This window comes from Panthera tigris, chromosome B4, assembly GCF_018350195.1.
Source record: "Panthera tigris isolate Pti1 chromosome B4, P.tigris_Pti1_mat1.1, whole genome shotgun sequence".
Lineage (NCBI taxonomy): Eukaryota > Metazoa > Chordata > Mammalia > Carnivora > Felidae > Panthera > Panthera tigris.
In genome coordinates, this window is record NC_056666.1 from 116,439,035 (window position 1) to 116,458,160 (window position 19,126).

The 19,126-nt window shown below is 38.7% G+C and overlaps 1 protein-coding gene across 4 annotated transcripts in view; it reads left to right on the forward strand.

Moving 5' to 3' along the window:
* The first annotated feature begins 10,296 nt into the window (after positions 1–10,296).
* Positions 10,297–19,126, forward strand: part of CFAP54 (cilia and flagella associated protein 54) — a 295,558-nt gene continuing 286,728 nt past the window's right edge. For 3 of the 4 annotated variants that reach the window (XM_042992952.1, XM_042992954.1, XM_015539090.2), the window contains exons 1-2: positions 10,297–10,658; positions 18,459–18,564. In XM_042992952.1, coding sequence (XP_042848886.1) covers positions 10,330–10,658; positions 18,459–18,564 — 435 coding nt within the window. In that variant the 5' untranslated portion in view covers positions 10,297–10,329. Of the gene's footprint in view, positions 10,839–18,458; positions 18,565–19,126 lie in introns of all 4 variants that reach the window. The other variant, XM_042992955.1, reaches the window with a different exon arrangement.

The window sequence follows — 19,126 nt, forward strand, 5'->3', positions numbered from 1 at the left end:
TAAAAACATGACAGACAAGTCTAAAATCTCATTTGATTCCCTAATTTCCATTTCAGTTCCTTCACGTATGTAACCACTGTGAACCATTTATTGAGTATTCTTTCAGAACTTCTTTCTCCCCACTTTCTCATAATATTTAGAGACACACATATAAATACAAATGTTACAGTATCATTTTATGGTACCTTCTTAGAGATAAATGTTAGCATACTGTTCATATCATTCTATATTTTTTTAAAAATAAAAAAATGTAAAATATATTTTCATGTCAAAGTGTACAAAATGTACTATATATTTTTAGGATGTTGATTGGTATTTAATATTATAGATAAATTATGGCTTATCTACTTCTATTAATGCACATTTATGTTGTGTTTAATGCTTTGCTATTACAAGCATTTAATGAATGAATATCTGCTGTGCATTCTGTATATGTCTGTATGTGTATCTTTATACACCCTGTACATGATTATCTAAGCTGATATGAAGACATGAAATTTCTGAGACATATGGTATATTATAGTTTTGGCTACTCCTACAAAGACCCTCAATACCAGTCCTTTAAACAAGATGGAGTTTATTTTCATCTCACATAATAATCTGGGTGTGGATGGTCCAGAACTGGTACTGTGACTTCACAGCGTTGGGGATCCAGGCTCCTTCCATGTTGCTCCTCTGCTTTCCTTAGGGTGTTGCTAGCATTGGCATTCAAGGGAATTTGTGTCTTGGACACACTGTATGTGCTACCTTTGATTTCTCTGTTTTCACCAGGCTACTGGGTCTTCAACCACTTGCTGTCTTCCAGCAGCTGCTGTGGTGACCGACTCCATGCCTGCCTGCTTGTTGCCATCACCTGAAGCTACCATCTGAAGTTTCTGGCTCCTTTTACCACTTTTTTAGTAGGATGACACACTATATCACAAGGTATGAGATTCAGTATCCCCAGCAGCTGCTTATGGGGCCAGGTGGTTTAACCTGGAAGTACACAGATGAGTCTTGACCAATGGGGTACAGAAGACAGGAAGAAAAGAACAGGTACATTTTCTCTCTACCTCTCCTTCTCATAGACTATTCCAATATATGAAATATAAAAATTTATATAGCCTGTTGGGAGATAGCCCACATGGCTGAGCAACTGGCTCTGTGTTTCTTTATGATTCATTGGCCAGCATTGTGTTTCCTTTCCATCTGTCCTCGTCTTAGTCTTTTTGGGCTGCTATAACAAAAATACCATAAATTGCATGTCTTAAACAGCATAACTTTAGTTCTCACAGTTCTAGAGCCTGGAAGTCTATGATAAAATCACTGGCAGATTCAGTGTCTGGTGAGAGTCCATTTCCTACTTCATAGATAGTGGTCTTCTTGCTGTGTCTTCACATAGCAGATGGTTAGAGGGAGCTCTCTGGGTTCTCCTTTATAAGGGCATGAATCCCATTCATGAGGGCTCCATTCTCAGGATCTCAATTGCCAAAGTCCACCTCCAAATACCATCACATTAGATTTTAGGATTTAACATATAAACTTTTTTTGGGTGGGGGATCACAAACATTCAGTCTATGGCATTCCATTCCTGCCCCCACCCAACTCATGTCCTTATCATATGCAAAATACATTTATTCCTTCCCAATAGCCCCCTAAATCTTAACTTGTTCCAGCACCAACTTCAAAGCCTACGTGTAAAGTCTCATCTAAATATCATCTAAATCAGATATGAGTGAAACCAAAGGTAAGATTCATCCCGAGGCAAATTCCTCTCTTGCTCTGAACCTGTGAAACCAAACATGTAATATGCTTCAAAATACAATGGTGGGAAACGCATAGGGTAGACATTTTCTTTCCAAAAGGGAGAAATAGGTAGTAACATAGGAGTGACAGGTCCTAGTTAAGTCCAGAAGCCTAATGGGGCCAATAACATTAAACCTTAAGCCTGTAGAATAATCCTCTTTGGTTTGATAGTCTGTCTACCAAGCCCACCAAGGAGGCAACATCGGCCCAACAGTCCAATGATCCAGCCCCACAGTGACTCTCCGAAGGTGGTTCTCTGCCCTGGGCTGGCATCTCCTCTGGGCTGGGGTTCCCAGGACTGTGGCTCTTCCAGAAGTTCCATTCTTTGAAATCTGTGCAGAGGCATTTATATGTCCTGGACCTGTGCATTCTGCATGCTGGCAGAGAGGGTGTGTCACAGATATCACCAATGTTTGCTGCTTGCCTACTGGAGCTTCCCCTGAGGCTTTTAAGGAGCCTGGGATGTGATGGGGATCTGGGTACCACTCTGGCCCCTGGCCCTTGCCCTCTGGGTCTGTGATAGTAGTCCCAGCCCTGATGGTCTATGAATTGCCTTTGGGGTCATTCTTTCATTGTCTTGACACTAGCTCCTGCCTATTGTTGAGATGGCTGGTTCATACTAATTTTATCAAATGGTTACTTGGCTGCACTCTTAGTGTCCTCCTTCCTAACAGACTTCTCATTGTTTTTTTGTTTTTGTTTTTGTTTTTGTTTTTTGTTTTTTTTTCAATATGAACAGGCTGAGAATCTCCCAAATCTTTAAGTTTTGTTTCCTTTTTGCTTGACAATTCCATCCTTAAGTCATTTCTCTCTTCTCACATTTTATTACAAGCAGTCAGGAGGAGCCAAGCTGCACCTTCAACACTTTGCTTAGAAATAGCTTCAGTTAAATATCTGATTTCATCATTCACAAATTTTATCTTCCACAAAACATTAGAATATGAAGACAATTCATCCAGGTTCTTTGCCACTTTATAACAAGATGGCAATTCCTCCACTGTCCAATAACATGTTCCTCATTTCCATCTCAGGCCTCATCAAATGGCTTTTACCATCCATATTTCTACAAAAATTCTGTTCAGGGCTACTTAGGTATTTTCTAAAAAGATTGACACTTTCTCTACAGCTCTCCTCTTTTCTTTCTGAGTGCTCACTAGAATTTCTCCTAACAGTCCATTTACGGTGATATAGACTTTTTCTAGCATGCACCTCGAAAGTCTTCCAGCCTCTACCCATAACTCAGATACAAGGCCACTTCCACAGTTTCAGGTATTTATACAGCAGTAACATATCTTAGTACCTTAGTAGTATCTTAGTACTTGCATTAATCAGGGTTCTCCAGAGAAATAGGACCAATAAGATGTATATTGGTATCACATGATTATGGATGTTCCATGATCTGCCATCTGTAAATGAGAGAACCAGGGAAGCCAGTGGCGTAATTTAGTCCAAATCTAAAGGCCTGAGAACCAGAGTTGCCAGTCATTTAAATTCCAAAGGACTGAGAACCAGGAGTGCTGATGTCCAAGGCAGGAGAACTTGGATGTCCCAGCTCCAGCAGAGAAAGCAAATTGACCCTTTCTCTGTTTCTTTTTCTTTTTTTTTTTTTTTTGTCTTATTTGGACCCTCAGTGGACTAGTGGTTGCCCATCCACATTGGGGAGATGATCTTCTTTACTCACTCTATCAAATATTTTCCAGAAGCACCCTCACAGACACACCTAGAAATAATATTTTTCTAGCTGTCTGGGCATCCTTTAGCCCAGTCAAGTGGACACAGAAAAATTAATCATTACAGTCCCTGTCTGACTTCCCATTTCCTTCATTGTTGCCTCAGGGAATTGCACTACCAAATAAAGTACTAGCACTTAAGCTTTTGCCTCAAACTCTGTTTTCTAGGAAAGCCAGGTTAACACAGAAGGAGTGAGCTATAAAAAGTGGCTCCTTAGGATGGGATTTTAGAGGTGAATTTCCCGCTGTCTGAAAGCAATAGGGAGCCAATTGCAGTGGTAGGTGGTGTGGTAATAATCCTCGGCATGCGGTGATTTCACCCATAGTTTAATTGTGATGAGGTGCAGATACAACAAGGTTTTGGGAGATCAAATAGCTATCGTGTTTGGTCAGTATGGGGGAAATATTAATTAAAATGATTGTGATGTGGCTTCTTTTATAGGCATTAAAAGTCTTGCAAAAAATTTTACACACACACACACACACACACACACACACACACACTTTCTCTGTCTATAGTCTTAGGGCAGTTATTTGACAACTTAAGTCATGCTCTGAAAGTCAGAGTGCCTTTATCACAGTTCAGGGCAATGGCAGGTAAACTTTGCTCAAAATCAGGCCAAGGGTCTGATCATATAGCAAAGATTCCAAGAAAAGAATGGGGCCCAGAGACTTGAAATGAAGATATTTAGGTAGACAAGCGTAAGAGTTTTGAGCTCCTGGATTACTCTGAGCTTTCCAGGCTGGCAGATATAGCCCCTAACCACTTGCCTCAGAAAAACAGTCTCTGCTTGCCTGGAGGAACATGCAATAACCTAATCTGAAGCAGGTGCCTTTCAAGATGATTCTTGTTTTCTTCAAGATATGCCCCAACACCCTCATTACCTCCTGGCTGAAAAACAAAGTCAGGTTTCAGCATAGCCTGAGCAGGAAAGTACAAGCTCTGGTCTGGGAAGAAATAGCCTACATGCCAAAGGAATTTCAGGATCTGGCTAATAGATGTTAGCTGGGACTGGTGAATGTGTATAGGAGTGTATCTTGAGTATGTTAGACCAGGGGGACAGAATACAAAGCTGAATGGAGTAGAATTCATTAATATGAGGGTACTTAGCCATAATTCAGGAATCCCAATAATTTAACAGGATGGTTTTTTTCAAGTTTATTTATTTCTTTTGACAGTGACAGAGAGAGAGCGAGTATGAATGGGGGAGGGACAGAGAGAGGGAGAGAGAAAATCTTAAGCAGGCTCCCCAGCATCAGCACGGAGCCCAATGTGGGGCTCTACACAGGGCTCGATCCCACAAACCATGAGATCATGACCTGAGCTGAAACCAAGAGTCGGACCCTTAACTGACTGAGCCACCCAGGCACCCCAACAGGTTGGCTTCTTAAAGTGTGGATCTGATATCGTTCTACATCAAATGAAGTAAAGATGACAGAACTTCCTTGGCATAATATTGAAGAAAGGAACAGAAAGTTCAGAGAGGTGGGGATGTTAGAATGAATTTATTTTATATGTCCTGGGAACCCAGCAGCTGGATATGTTCTTGGAATGGTCAGGGAATATTCCCTTCACTGAGGATGTAAAGAATGCAGTGATGCGGGAGCACCAGGATCTTTGGAGAAGCTTAATAGTTTCTGTCTTCTGTAGGCCAGGGTTAATAAATAGAGGGTTCTACCATGAAATCTAGCATCATAATATTAGTGGGGATGATGCAATTCCAGAATGGCAAAGGCCAGGTGGTAGCAGTTAACAAAGGCTGCTGAGGTCATTACCATAATGATAATAGGTATAGGATAATAGGATAGGCAGGCCAGGGTGACAACCAAGGTGCCTTTACCTACAGGGTATCTGGTGTTGGCTAACGGATCATGGTTTCACAGGGGCAAGCTGAATGAGAAGGCAACAAAAGCGTTGCTTACTAGGTATAATCAGAAAATTCAAGAAACAGTAAGCAAAAATATGATATAAGTTGCTGCAATGGAAAATTATGGGCCCTCATCTAGTTTCCAGATCTCAACCCTTGAGGAGATTAAGTATTTAGCAGAGCCCTAGCCTGTGACATTCGAGTTGTTATGGGTGGAAGGGCCAGGCAGAAGTATCTGAACCTGTCTACACCAGTGTTAAATTGGAAGCAATACTGCAATCCAGAAGAATTGACGATACTTGTTCAAGCATCAAAGACTTGGAAGATGCAGGAATATTACCATCCAGAACTGGGTACCACAGGTGAAGATTTTAGATTTTGGAAATGGATATTCCCATCTGTCCTGGATAATGTTGCTGATTTCTTTGCTGTATGTCCTGACTACACTGGCTTCCATTGGTAGCCTGTAATAAGGAAACCTGTTTAATCTCCCCAAGAAGGATCTTTATCTGAACCTGCTGTTGATATTTATCAATATTTTGTTCACACAGTAGGCTATGCATTACAAATATATTTTCCAGGGTGTGGCTTTTCCACTTTTGTTGTGCTTTCACCCTTCTAAAAACTTATCTTAATGTATTCAAGTTCATCAGTATTTCCCATTCTGTCTTTTACTTTTGTACCTTTTAAGAAAGGCTTTATTCCAAGACCATAAATATATCACCTGATAGATTAATAAATACATGTTAGAATTTATTCTACCTTTTTACAGCTATTTTATATATATTACATAAAATACATATATATTATATTATATATAATTATTATGTAAATTACATATTACTCCATGACTCTCCCTTTACTGTATTGATTAAAAGTTGGTTTCCTACGGATTTTGCCTCAGTGTCTATCTGTGGTTTTAGTTTGGCTACTTCTGTCTCATGGTTGATGGAATATAAACATTACAATGATCTGTGCAGCTGAGATCAGATATAACCTTCTTTACTCCCATCCATCTTTTATCTGTGGTAACAGTTTCACTTCTAAAATACATAAAATACAGACTGGATTGTATTCTTTTCTGTTTAAGAATTTCTGATGGTTCCCAAGTGAGTAATTATATTAGCAAACATTTTTATAGCACTTATTATGTGCCAGGCACTGTTTTATGGATATTACACATATTAACTCATATAATTCTATACTAAAAAAACTATGAGTTAACTAGTATTATTTCACCCCATCTTACAGATGAGGAAACCACAGCATAGTGAAATTCAGCAACTTGGAAGAAATGGGATTCAAACTATGCTTTCTGGCTCTAGAATTTGGGCTTTTAATCCCTACTTTTTTTTTTTTTTTTTTTAATGCTTACTTATTTATTTTTGGTATAGAGAGAGGAGGAAGGAAGCAAGGGAGAGGCAGAGAGAGAATCCCAAGTAGGCTCCGTGCTGTCAGTGCAGAGCCTGACACAGGGCTCAAAATCATCAACCATGAGATCATGACCTGAGCTGAAATCAAGAGTCAGACACTTAGCCAACTGAGCCACTTAGGTGCCCCTAATCCCTACTGTTTTTAATTATACTGTTTTTCTAATCAAGACTTCCCACTGAACACAGAACTAAGTCAAAATTTCTTAGCACACCTTCCAACTACCCACTGTATTTGATCACACTTCTCTTTCTGCTTCATCTTTGTCCCTACTGTAGTCTCTATTCACTACATTAGATAGATGATCTGTTTAACTTTCGGTGTATGTTTATAACTTTGTACCTTACTCAGGCTTTTCTCTCAATCAGTGTTATCCTTTTAAATATTCTCCATCTTATTTTCTTCCATTTTTTTCCCCATTTACTCATTCCAACAAAGATTTATTAAGCCATACTCCGTGCCAAGCTCCAGGCTTGAATGCTGGGTTATCACAGTAAATAGGCAAATCTCTGTTGCAAGGGGTTTTCTGTTAATAAGGAGCAGTGACAGTCCAGGGGCTAAAATATCACTTTCGCTGGAATCGTCTGTTCTTTCTCCAGTTCCAAGCTTCACCTTGGGACTCCTACAGCATGTTTTAAACCATTATCACAGCACATTTTAGAGCATGCCTTTTCATTATGATTAGTTGTGTGTCATCTGCTTCTTATAAGGAATGTGTGGGTTAACCTATGCATTGTATGACACACTAAAGAAATTGTTGAATTTGACTAAATGCAATGATGGAGAAATTTTTTAAAAAGTTTAAATATTAGATGGTGAGGTGGGAAAAGGGGATCTTTGTGCTTTTTTTTTTTTTTAAAGACCATTATACATGTACATATTTGGGACAGTCCAAATGATTAACGGCTAAATTAGGAATAGAAAGAGTACTAACCTTATTTATTCCTTCTCTAACAGTAACTTGGATGATAAAGACTTTGGAATGAGCAAAAAGGATCCCTGCAGCCTACAAAGACACTAATTATAAGGAAGCAGCAATTTACATTATTTATAAGGAAGCTATTTACATTATTTAGCCCTGCCAGACACAATAGTTGCAGAGCTCCATTCTTTGACTAGAGTGGAAAGAATAAAGCGAAGTGACAAGGGAATAGAAAAGACATTCTAATAGATGCATCTCATTACAAGAAAGATAACACCTCGAATATGTTAAGAAATGCTTCGAATATAATTTAAACTGAACAAAATGGAAACTTCCATCTTAGCACGATGATGATTCAGAGTACATCAGCCATTTAAATATTCCGACAAGCTTTTAAAAACTACTGAAAGTTAAGCATTGTCAACTTAGTGTTTGCAAGGAGGAAAATGACTAAGATGTAAGGCTCTGACTAAGATACATAATTCGAGTATTTGAATTTAATAAGTCACATTTTCTTTTACCAGTGACTTTGAAATGTAAGTGCTTGCACTGCTCGTAAGGTTGTTTGTGAGAGCAAACAGATCAGCAGGGAAAAGCCCACTTGATCTGTTTTATTTTTCTTTTCCTTGCTCCTCTCTGACCATTCTAATTTAATTTTATCCTGTGGTTTCACTTTCATGAATATAATAGGTAGTGCTCAGTGGTAAATTACATCAGCTTTTGATCTGAAGTAGACAAGTCTGTTATGTGAGAACAAGGAAAAGATGAGAACAGAAAGAATTTACCAAGCTGATATTTTAAAATAAAAGATCTATGAATACTTTTTGTAAACGTTCCAAGAATGAATTACTTCGTTAGGCCTAAATTCTTTAAAGTCTTAACATTTTTACTGCTCACTTAGAGACAAGATAGAATCTTAATCAGAGAATGATTTCTAGATTTTGACTGGAGAACTGAACTCCTACAGTGAGGTGTCAGGGCAACTCATTTCCTGCTGAGAAGGTTCGTGGGTCATAATTACCTGTCTTGAAGAGCAAAATCATCATCATTTTCCTTCAAAGAATATTAGAGTACAGTACACATGACATATTAGGCCAGCCTCATAAATTAGCACAGGCCCACAGAGCCTGCAAGAAATTAGGTCAGACCTGAAAGAAATCAGCCTGTGGTCCAATAAGCTTCTTAATCTTAAGTGGGAAACTGGGCTCACAGGGTGTTAGGGTCACTGTCTTTATTTATTCTTATGTGTGACAGAACCAGTAACACTTTCCAGTATTAAAGACCTATTTTTATAAGACATCAAATATTTCTGGTTCTTCTCTTAGATAATTTTTGGTATTGCATAATTTATAAAGCAAGTAGGTTCCCTTTTAGTTAGAAACTTATACTTTAAGTAAATAAATAGTAGACTTACTGTTGCCCATAATATTCAGGGAAAGAAGAACTTCCTTTGGTCCCAAATATTTTCCTTAAGGCCTGTAGTTTCCCCATCAGAGGCAGGTCTCTTCTGTTTAAAAGGGTGCCTCAGTGGCTCAGTTGGTTAAGAGTCCAACTTTGGCTCAGAGGCCACTTTGGCTCACATGATGATCCCGTGGTCCATGAGTTCTTGTGGTCTGTGAGTTCAAGCAGGGCTGGGCTCTGTGCTGACAGCTCAGAGCCTGGAGCCTGCTTTGGATTTGGCATCTCCCTCTCTCTCTGCCCCTCCCCCATTCTCTCTCTCAAAAATAAGTTTTTTAAAAAATTAAAAAAATCCCAGCTTAAAATGCAAAAGTATTTTGAGAATTAACACTTCAAACTGTTAGTATGCATTAATGCTGAGTGAAATGCTTATTAATTTAGAATATAGTGATAATTAGAATAAGGATGAAATACATATGAATAATATAATGTAATCCTAATTGTTAGGCACAGACATCATTTCCACAATTACCTCAGGGTACAGATAGAGGGAAGAGAATGGATCTTTTGCAAGTACTTGATTCTTAAACTGGTTGTCAGATATTTTCGCAATTTCGATTCGATTGATAAGCTTCCTTGTTTTGAGAATGGCCAGTAGAAGCTTTTTCATTTTGAGCACAGGCTTTGGAGTCACAAGGCTGGCATCTGGTCCCTGACACTACAGTTTACTCTGACCAAAATCAGTAATTGGTTCCAAAATCAGAATTTGGTTTCTTAAACTGTGAAATGGAAGTACTCATAATACCCCGAGTGGTAAAGGTGTTACCATGACTAAATGAGTTTATGGTTCAAACGCTTAGAATGATGCCCGGCACATGTTAATGATCATTATCACCATTAAGTGGTTGAAATGGAAAATGAGTGTAGTCTGAATTTGTTATCGTTTTGACTCTACCATCTGTTGGCTGTCTGTCCGAAACCTTCTCTCTATTCTTGTCTCATAGAGCAGTGCCAGTGAACAAGAGGGCAAAAGAGCCCCAGAAGCATCGTTTCTTTCCGGACCCGGTTCTCTCTTCCTTTGCCCTCCAGGGGCCGCTGCGTTTTCCCGAAAGCGCGCGGGAGGTCTGGTTGCCGCGAGACCGTCGCCAGGCAACCGCGTGTACACACACTTCTGGCCGGCCGGGGTCTCGTCAATATGGCGGCGCCAGGCACCCCCTCGACCTCTCCCCTCGACCTGTCTCCCACATCTGTGTCCCCGCCAGGACCGCCGCCGACCCCGCCCCCGACCTCGAACGCGCTCTCAAAGTCGCCCCTGGAGTCGAAGGCGAGCTCCCAGAGCCCACTGTCTCGCTCGACCTGCCAGGAGACCTCGTTGCCCCTCGCCGTGTTTTACGGGCCATTGGACGCTAAAAACCCGCTCCTGGCCTCCTGCGAGAGGGAGATCCGGGAATTACTAGGCTTTATGAGGAGAAAGAAGGCGTTAGCGACAACAGAGGAACAGAAGCATGAATTCCACCGGCTTTGGTAAGCGGAGGCCGGGCGCTGGGGAGGGCGCCGGCCCAAGAAGGGCAACTCTTGGGGCCGGAGGAGATGCCCTTGAGGATGCCCACGGTGGTCCCAGAGCTGGGTCAGCGTTGCGAACCTGGAGATAAAAGCAAAGTTTAAGAAGTACAGACTCCTCGCGAGTACAACCCTTAATTCCTGGTAAATGTTATACCTTGGCTTCCTGCTCCGGTCAGAATAAAAATCAACACAGAAGTGTTTCATAACTCACTGTTCCTTCTGAGTGTTCCCCAATCGCTATCCCATGCCAGTAAATTGGCTCACTCGGGGACTGCGGGGGTTCACAACTTTCCATGCTGTGGGTACAGTTTTGTATATGAGGAAAAAGGAATACCTTTGAGGTGGCTTAGGTTCTTGAAAAAGTTAGTTCTTGATGCCATTAACTATGCGATTCTGTGAACATGTGCACTTTAATTCATTTTTATACCTTAATTCCTTTTTATATTGCTGTTAGGATCACAATGACTTTTTATTGATCTTGTGACTCATTTTGCACATATGTTTGCCCTTTGGGGGTTTCTATCCCCATGTTATTACTGAATTTCAAAGTACTCATTTTTAAGGTTCTTTCCTGTTTATGTCACCATCTTTCTTTCCTACTCAAAATACCTCACAAACCTAACAGTTACAAATGCAGACAAATGTCAAAGAAAACCAGAATAGTGAACAATTTCAACTTTCATTTTTCATTCATGCATTTAATATTGAAGAAATAGTTTTAACTTATATTTGTTCTTCATTAATGCATTTTAAGTATTTATTGAACACCTACTCTATATCACATACCATTCTAGGAACTAGGAAAACCTCAAATTAACAAAAAGATATAACAGTTTGTGTCCTCATAGAGCATACATTTTTGTTACTACAGACAGCTGCTAAACAAATATGTAAAGAAATCATTTTACAGGGAGAGAAGTGCTAGAAGAAAATTAGAGCAGAGAGTGGGGATGGAAGAAATGGTATGGGGTTGACATTTAAAATGGGGGTGGCTAAGAGCATGGTCAGGGTAAGTCAGGAAAAGTAGCCTTTGAGAAAGATGAGAAAGAGATACAATAGCAAGTGATGAAGATTTCTGTAGGAAGCGTTGGCAGCAAGGGAGAATGACAAATGTGAAGTTCCTAGGATGGATAGTGACTGTGGGAAGAAAAGGCTTCTGGTAGGAAAGGGGCAGATCAAGAGGTTAGTTTTATTATTTATTTATTTATTTATTTATTTATTTATAGATTAAAAAAAATTGTTTTTAAGTAATTTCTACACCCAGTATGGGTCTCAAACCCAGAACCCCAAAGATCAAGAGTCACATGCACCACCGACTGAGTCAGCTAGGTGCCCCACATCTAGTTTTAGATATATTGCGATTGAAGTGTAATTCAATGTCCAAGCAGAACTATTATGTAGGCGGTTGGTCATTCAAGTCTGAAGGTCAGAGAAGATATACATTTGGGATTTGTCAGGGTACTAATGATATTTAAATCATGACACCTGATGGAGTAGTTAAGGGAGTGGAGTGTAGATGGAAAAAAGGAGAGTCTGAGGGCTGACTCCTGGAACGCTCCAGCATTGACAAGTTGGGGGGATAAGAAATTGGCAGAGACTAAGAAGGAGTGGCCAAGGAGATAGGAAGAAAAGTGTGTGGTTTACTGGAAGCCAGGTAGAGAAACTGTTTCAAAGTAAGAAGTAATGATGGATTAACAGTGGCAACTCCTGCTAATGGGACAAATATGATGAGAACCCCAAGAATTGACCAATGAAAGCACATTACATACCTAAGCTGTATTTATATTGCAAACATTTCTGTGTTTGTGCCTTAGGTAGCACTTTATCTTCCCATTCCCACGAGCATTCTAGTTCAAGCCACCACCATGTTGTGCTTTCCCCACAGCCTCTTGAGTCTGAAATCTGTCCTTCATTGAGCAGTCAGGGTAACCTTACAAAGCAATCACCCGCTCTCTTGTCTAAAGATTTTCTATTGCTTCCTATTACTTTTAGAATAAATTTAAGACTTCTTCTGCCATCCTGCAGGGTCTGAGCATCTGGCCCTGCTTGCCTCTTTCATCTCAGCCCATCCCTCACTTCTCTCTCAGGACTTTCCAGGGAGACAGATACAATTTTTTCATCCCAGGCCTTTATATTTGCTGCCTCCTCTGTCTGAAATGTTCTTTCCTTGGCTTTTCAAATATCTGGCTCCCTCTTTTATTTCAGGTCTTACCTCAGTTACCTCCATAGAGTGCCTTTCCAATGTAATGCAGGTTTGGCCATCAATTAATACTTTTTATTTATTTGTTTTCTTGTGTGCTGTTTCCTCCATTAGAATGGAACCTCCCTGCTGACTTTGGATAATGTGCCTCTTTTTTATTTTTCTATCTCTAGCAACTGGCCTGGTGGTTGGGATAGAGCAAACTTTCAATGAATATTTGGTATTGAAAGAATTCAAGGGTTAGTATCCTTATATTTTCAGTAAGTGTTAATGTTATATATGGGAAAGTAGACCTGGGCCGATTGGTAAGTATAGTATCTGTCCCATCTTTAAAGAGACTGTAAGAGAATCATAAATGTTAATGACTGACATAGACCTTAGCAATCTAATCTCTCACACAATTTAGGTATTTATTTATTCACACAACAACTTTTATTGAATGCCTACTATGTGTCCAGCATTGTACTCATCATTGTTTATATAGTGGTGAACAAAATAGGTAGGGAGTTGGTACTCATGGAGTTTAGAGAGAGAGAGAGAAAGAGAGAGAGAGAGAGAGAGATAGGCTTTCATTGAATCATTAAGTCAATATACAAACAACAAATGCTATAAAGGAAGAAGCTACTGAATGCTTACATGTACCAGGCATCGTACTAGGTGTTGGGGATACCGCGGTGAACCAGACAAAGATCCCTGCCTTCTTGGTGCTTATATTCTAGAGGAAGAAATAGGAAGTAAACATTTTAAATAAGTTTTATGGTGAACTAGAAAGTGATAAGTGCTTGGGAGAAAACTAAAGTGAGGAAGGGTTGTTGGGGGGAGATAGGAGACTGCAGTTCTTAACAATGTGGTCAGAGTAGGTGACACTTGAGCAGAAGCTTGAAGAGAACACACCTTGGACCTACTTTCAAATGAATGGTGAGGGAGGTGACACTAAGCTGAGATTAGAAAGATACCAGGCAAAGAGAGTGGATAGACAGAGGGAAGAAGCATGTGAGAAAATCTTGGCAGGAAAGAGCCAGAGACTTGGGAGGAATGGACAGAAGCCCGCTAAGCATGGCTTGGTGAGTGTGGGTGCAGTGGTGTGAGGTGAGGTTAGAGGCATAGGTAGGGCTATGGAAGGTTTTGGAGGCCTTTTGTAGAGTTTGCTTTTATTCTAAATGCAATGGGAAACCATTGGGTAGTTTTGGGCAAGGGATTAATCTTATTTAATTTATATATATACATATGCATATATAGTCTTATCCAAATGGAACAAGAATGCCAATGTGGAGGCCAGTTAGAAATGCAGTTAGGTAGGATTCGCTTTTATAACATATTTGACAGATGGTTAGTTTTTAAAAGAAAAAATATATAATTATAGGAACTTCCATAGGCCAAAAAATTCAGGGTATCTAAATATAGATTTTGAGCATAACAGCAATGTCATTAAATTCAGAGTATGATAGATTATTTTAAAGGTATGCTTTTGTTATAATCACATGAGATTTAGATATTCTGTTTATATAGTTATGATTTCCTATTTTAGAAAATTCTAAACATCCAGCAGCAACTATAATAAATCAGCAATCCAAAGGACATTAACATTTTCTTAAATGATGCACATTATAGTGTACATTATATTTTCCTTGTTTAATCATTATGTAAGCCATTCCCAGTGAACAGTCTTAACTTGAACTTAAAGTTCACTTAAAAAAATTCTCTTACGTAACCTTGATTGATTTAACAAAGCTGGTATTTTTCATTTGTGAGTAATAAACATAGTCATCATTATCTCATCTTTAAGGTTTGGAAGAATTAAATCTTTCATCTACATAAATTAAGAATTCTAGTAAGACATGCTGACTTTTTTTGGGATTCATTATATTTATTCTAATACTGTGGCATTTCATGAAGCAGCAAGTGAAAGTAAAAAATGTTAAAAAAAAATCCAAACCAAAAAGCCTCTTCCTTTTAAAATTTCTGTGGCTCCATTTCTCACAAAATTTTTGGGGCATGGTTATTTACTACTTGGTACATGTATGTATTTCCTACTACAGAATATTATTAATCTGTCCAAGAAGATAAGAATATCCTGTCTCTATGCCTCCCTTGTCACTCAATCTATATCATTTAATTACTTGAATGAATTAATCTACATATTTCTGTTGAGGTTGTTCTGATAATATCCCAACATATACATCGTAAGCATTAGAGTCATCTTTAATCCCTAAGCTTACATTCCTACTTGAATTAGTCAGTTTGGGCTATTAATTATTAATTATTAATTACAAATTAGTCAGTTTGGGCTCCCATGGCAAAACACCATACTCTGGGTGGCTTAAACAACAGAAATTTATTTGCTACCAGTTCTGGAGGCTAGAAGTCCCAGATCAAGTTCTGGAAGGGTCAGTTTCTGGTGAAAGCACACTTCTCGACCACTTTGTCTTCTCATAGCCTTTCCTCTGAGCAAGTGCAAAGAAAGAGATAGAGAAAGCAATTTCTCTGGTGTTCTTCCTAGATTGACATCCATGCCATCAGACCAGGCCCCTACCCTTATGACCTCATTTAACCTTAGTTACTTCCTTAGAGTACCCCTTTCCAAATACAGCCACACTGTGGGTTAGGACTTCAACATATGAATTGCAAGGGGACACGCACATTCACTGTCCTCATTTAACACTGTACGTAACACTGTCTTCATCTAAAAATTTATGAGATAGGATTGGACAACTGTTAAGGGAAATTTGGATTTTTCCTTGAGGCATTTATAATTTCTGAGAGAGAAGGAAGGAGTAAGTATTAACTAAATAAATGAACAAATTGAGCAATGATCTGCTACCTTTTGAAACTGATTAGAAACCGTTTTGAGAATATTGTATGTTTTGTTCTTGTTTACTTGGTGGATGGAAGCAGGACCCTAATGGACTGACAGGATAGTGGAATCCTTGAACTCTTTATAGAAAAAAAAAATAAGAACAAGGAATTTTTTCCTAGTCATTTATTTATTTATTCATTCATTCTTTCAACAAATAATTACTATGTATGTATACTAGATATTCACTACTCTTGAGGCTAGGCAATGGATAACAATGGATAACAAATCAAGGTCCTTGCCCTCGGGAAGTTTATGTTCCAGGGGACAGGCAGGCATAGTAATATACTTGTTGAGATCATGGATACACTGACCCTCAAGTCAATCAATATATCAACTATATATTTGGGATATTGATACTACCTATCTCAGGGTTGTTGTAGAAATGAAATGGAGAAAAAAATCCCTGTGGCAAAAGATCCAGAATAGCTAATGCAATATTGGAGGAGAACAAATTTGGAAGATTGACACTACTTGACTTCAAGTCTTCCTCTAAAGCTACAGTGATCAAGACAGTGTGGTATCAGTGAAAGAATGAACAAATGCATCATTGGGACAGAATAGAGAGTCCAGAGACCCACATACATATAAGCAACTGATCTTTGAGAGAGGAGCAAAGGCAATACAATGGAGCAAAGGTAGTCTTCTTCACAAATGGTGCTGGAACAACTGGACATCCACATGCAAACACTGGATCTCAGCACACACTTTACACCCTTCACAAAAATCTGCTCAAAATGGATCACAAACCTAAAAGTAAAATGCAATTCTGTGAAATTCTTAAAAGATAACATAAGAGAAATCTAGATGACTTTAGGTTTGACAATGACTTTTTAGGTGTAACACCAAAGTCACAGTCCATGAAGGAAAGAGTTGATAAACAGGACTTCATTAAAATGAAAAATCTCTGTTCTGTGAAAGACACCATGAATAAGATGAAAAGCCACAGATGGGAGAAAATATTTGCCAAAGACATATCTGATAAAGGACTGTTGTCCGAAATATACAAAAACCCCTTAAAACTGAATAAGAAAACAACCTGATTTAAAAAATGGATCAAAGAACTTTAACAGACACCTCACCAAAGAAGATAATACAAATGGCAAATAAACCAGTGAAAAGGTGCTCCACACCATGTATGATCAAAAAGTGAAAATTGAAGCAATGAGCTGCCTCTACATACCTATTAGAATTGCCAAAATCCAGAACACCGACATTCACTGCTGGAGAAGATGTGCAGCAACAGGGACTTCTCATTTATTGCTGGTGGGAATGCAAAATGGTATAGCCAATTTGGAAGTTAGTTTGGGCAGTTTCTTACAAAACTATGCCTACCCTTATCATACAATCCATGCACTCATGCTTTTTTTTTTTTTTTTTTTTTTTTTGGTATTGACCTAAAGAAGTTGAAAACTTATATGCATACAAAAACCTGCATGTGAATTTTTAAATATTTTTATTTTATTATTTTAATTTTTAATTAAAAAAAATTTAAATCCAAGTTAGTTAACATAGAGTGTAATAATGATTTCAGGAATAGAATTTAGTGATCCATCACTTTCATATAATAACCCAGTGCTCATCCCAACAAGTGCCTTCCTTAATGCTCATCACCCTTTAGACCAGGAACACCCTGCCAGCAACCCTCAGTTTGTTCTCTGTATTTAAGAGTCTTATGGTTTGTCTCCCTGTTTTTATCTTATTTTTGCTTCCCTTCCCCATGTTCATCTGTTTTGTATCTTAAATTCCACATGTAAGTGAAATCATAGGATATTTGTTTTTCTCTATTTCGCTTAGCATAATATGCTCTAGTTCCATCCATGTTGTTGCAAATGGCAAGATTTCATTCTTTTTGATTGCCGAGTAATGCACATGGATGTTTATAGCAGCTTTATTCCAAATGCCACAACTTGGAAGCAAACAAGATACCTTTCAGTAAGTAAATGGATGAATAAAGCATGATGTATCTAGACAATGGAGTATTATTCAGCATTAAAAGGAAATGAGCTATCAAGCCATGAAAAAACATAGGGGAATCTTAAAGGCATATTACTAAGTAAAAGAAGCCAGTTTGAAAAAGCTACATGCTGTATGATTCCAACTATATGGCATTTTGAAAAAGTCAAAACTATGGAGAGAATAAAAACCTCAGTGGTTGCCTAGGGTGAAGGGAGAGAAAGGGATGCATAGGCAGAGCACAGAAGATTTTTAGGGCAGTGAAACTACTCTTTGTGATGGCATAATAATGGGTAAACGTCATTGTATACTGGTCCAAACCCATAGAATGTATAACACTAAGAGTAAACCCTAATATAAACTGTAGACACTAGGTGATAATGATATGTCAATGTACGTTCGTGAGTTGTAACAAATATACCATTTTGGTGCGGCGTGTTTATGATGGGGGAGGCTGTACATGTGTATGGGGCAGGCTGTATATGGGGAATCTCCATACCTTTTGCTCAGTTTTTCTGTGAACCTAAAACTACTCTAAAAAATAAAATCTGTTTTTAAAAATGCATGTACAGAGCTTTGATCAGTGCTTGGCATAAAGGAAGCAATAATTTTAACTATACTTAGTAATAATTAGACATTAACAGTAAGGCACATTGGAAAGACAGCACAAAATAAGTGCTTAAGGATAGTTTGCTAATTAATTGAGGTTTCCTGCTGACTTTGAAGATATTTTATTTTATGATTTTTACAGTGCCACCTCTTTGTTTAATATCTGGACCAAATATGCCCCGCGGCTGCCAGCTGCCTATTACAATGAAAAGCTTCTGAAGGTTGGAGATAGCCTTTGTGAAATAAAAGTAAGTGCCTCAGGAGTGAAAAAAGAGCCTAAGTGAAAATTACTTGACTAATTGTTATTATTATTTGGTTTGGTACCATTCCTATTTTACATGATTTGATTTTTTTTCTTAGAAAAATATGAATGAGTCTTACAAATTTTAATGAGGCACAGTAACCAAAAAAGTGTTTGTTTTTTAATTTTGTAGTTGAGATTTTCCAGAGGTAAGAGATTCCTGAACGGAAAGACAGCTGGCTGGGGTTGGTGGGGCGGGAGCGCAGTCCCTAGTTAACAGAGGGTGTGGTAGGTGCCCAACAGGAAATGCTGAATCATCATGTTCCTACCTTATACAAAGGAGCCCAGACACCACTTCCTGTTGATTTTCATGTGACTGACCTTGCCCAGTGACAACTTTCATGGCTCCTGGCCCAGCTGCTATGTTGTCTGGTTCCTAGTGCCCTGTTTTAATGACTTTCAACTTCTTAACGTTTTGCTATATGTAATTATAGCAGTCATTCCCTACATGCCCTGTTTCTTGCTTAGTATAATATTCCAAACTGAGCTTGTGCCCTATTTCTGGTTCC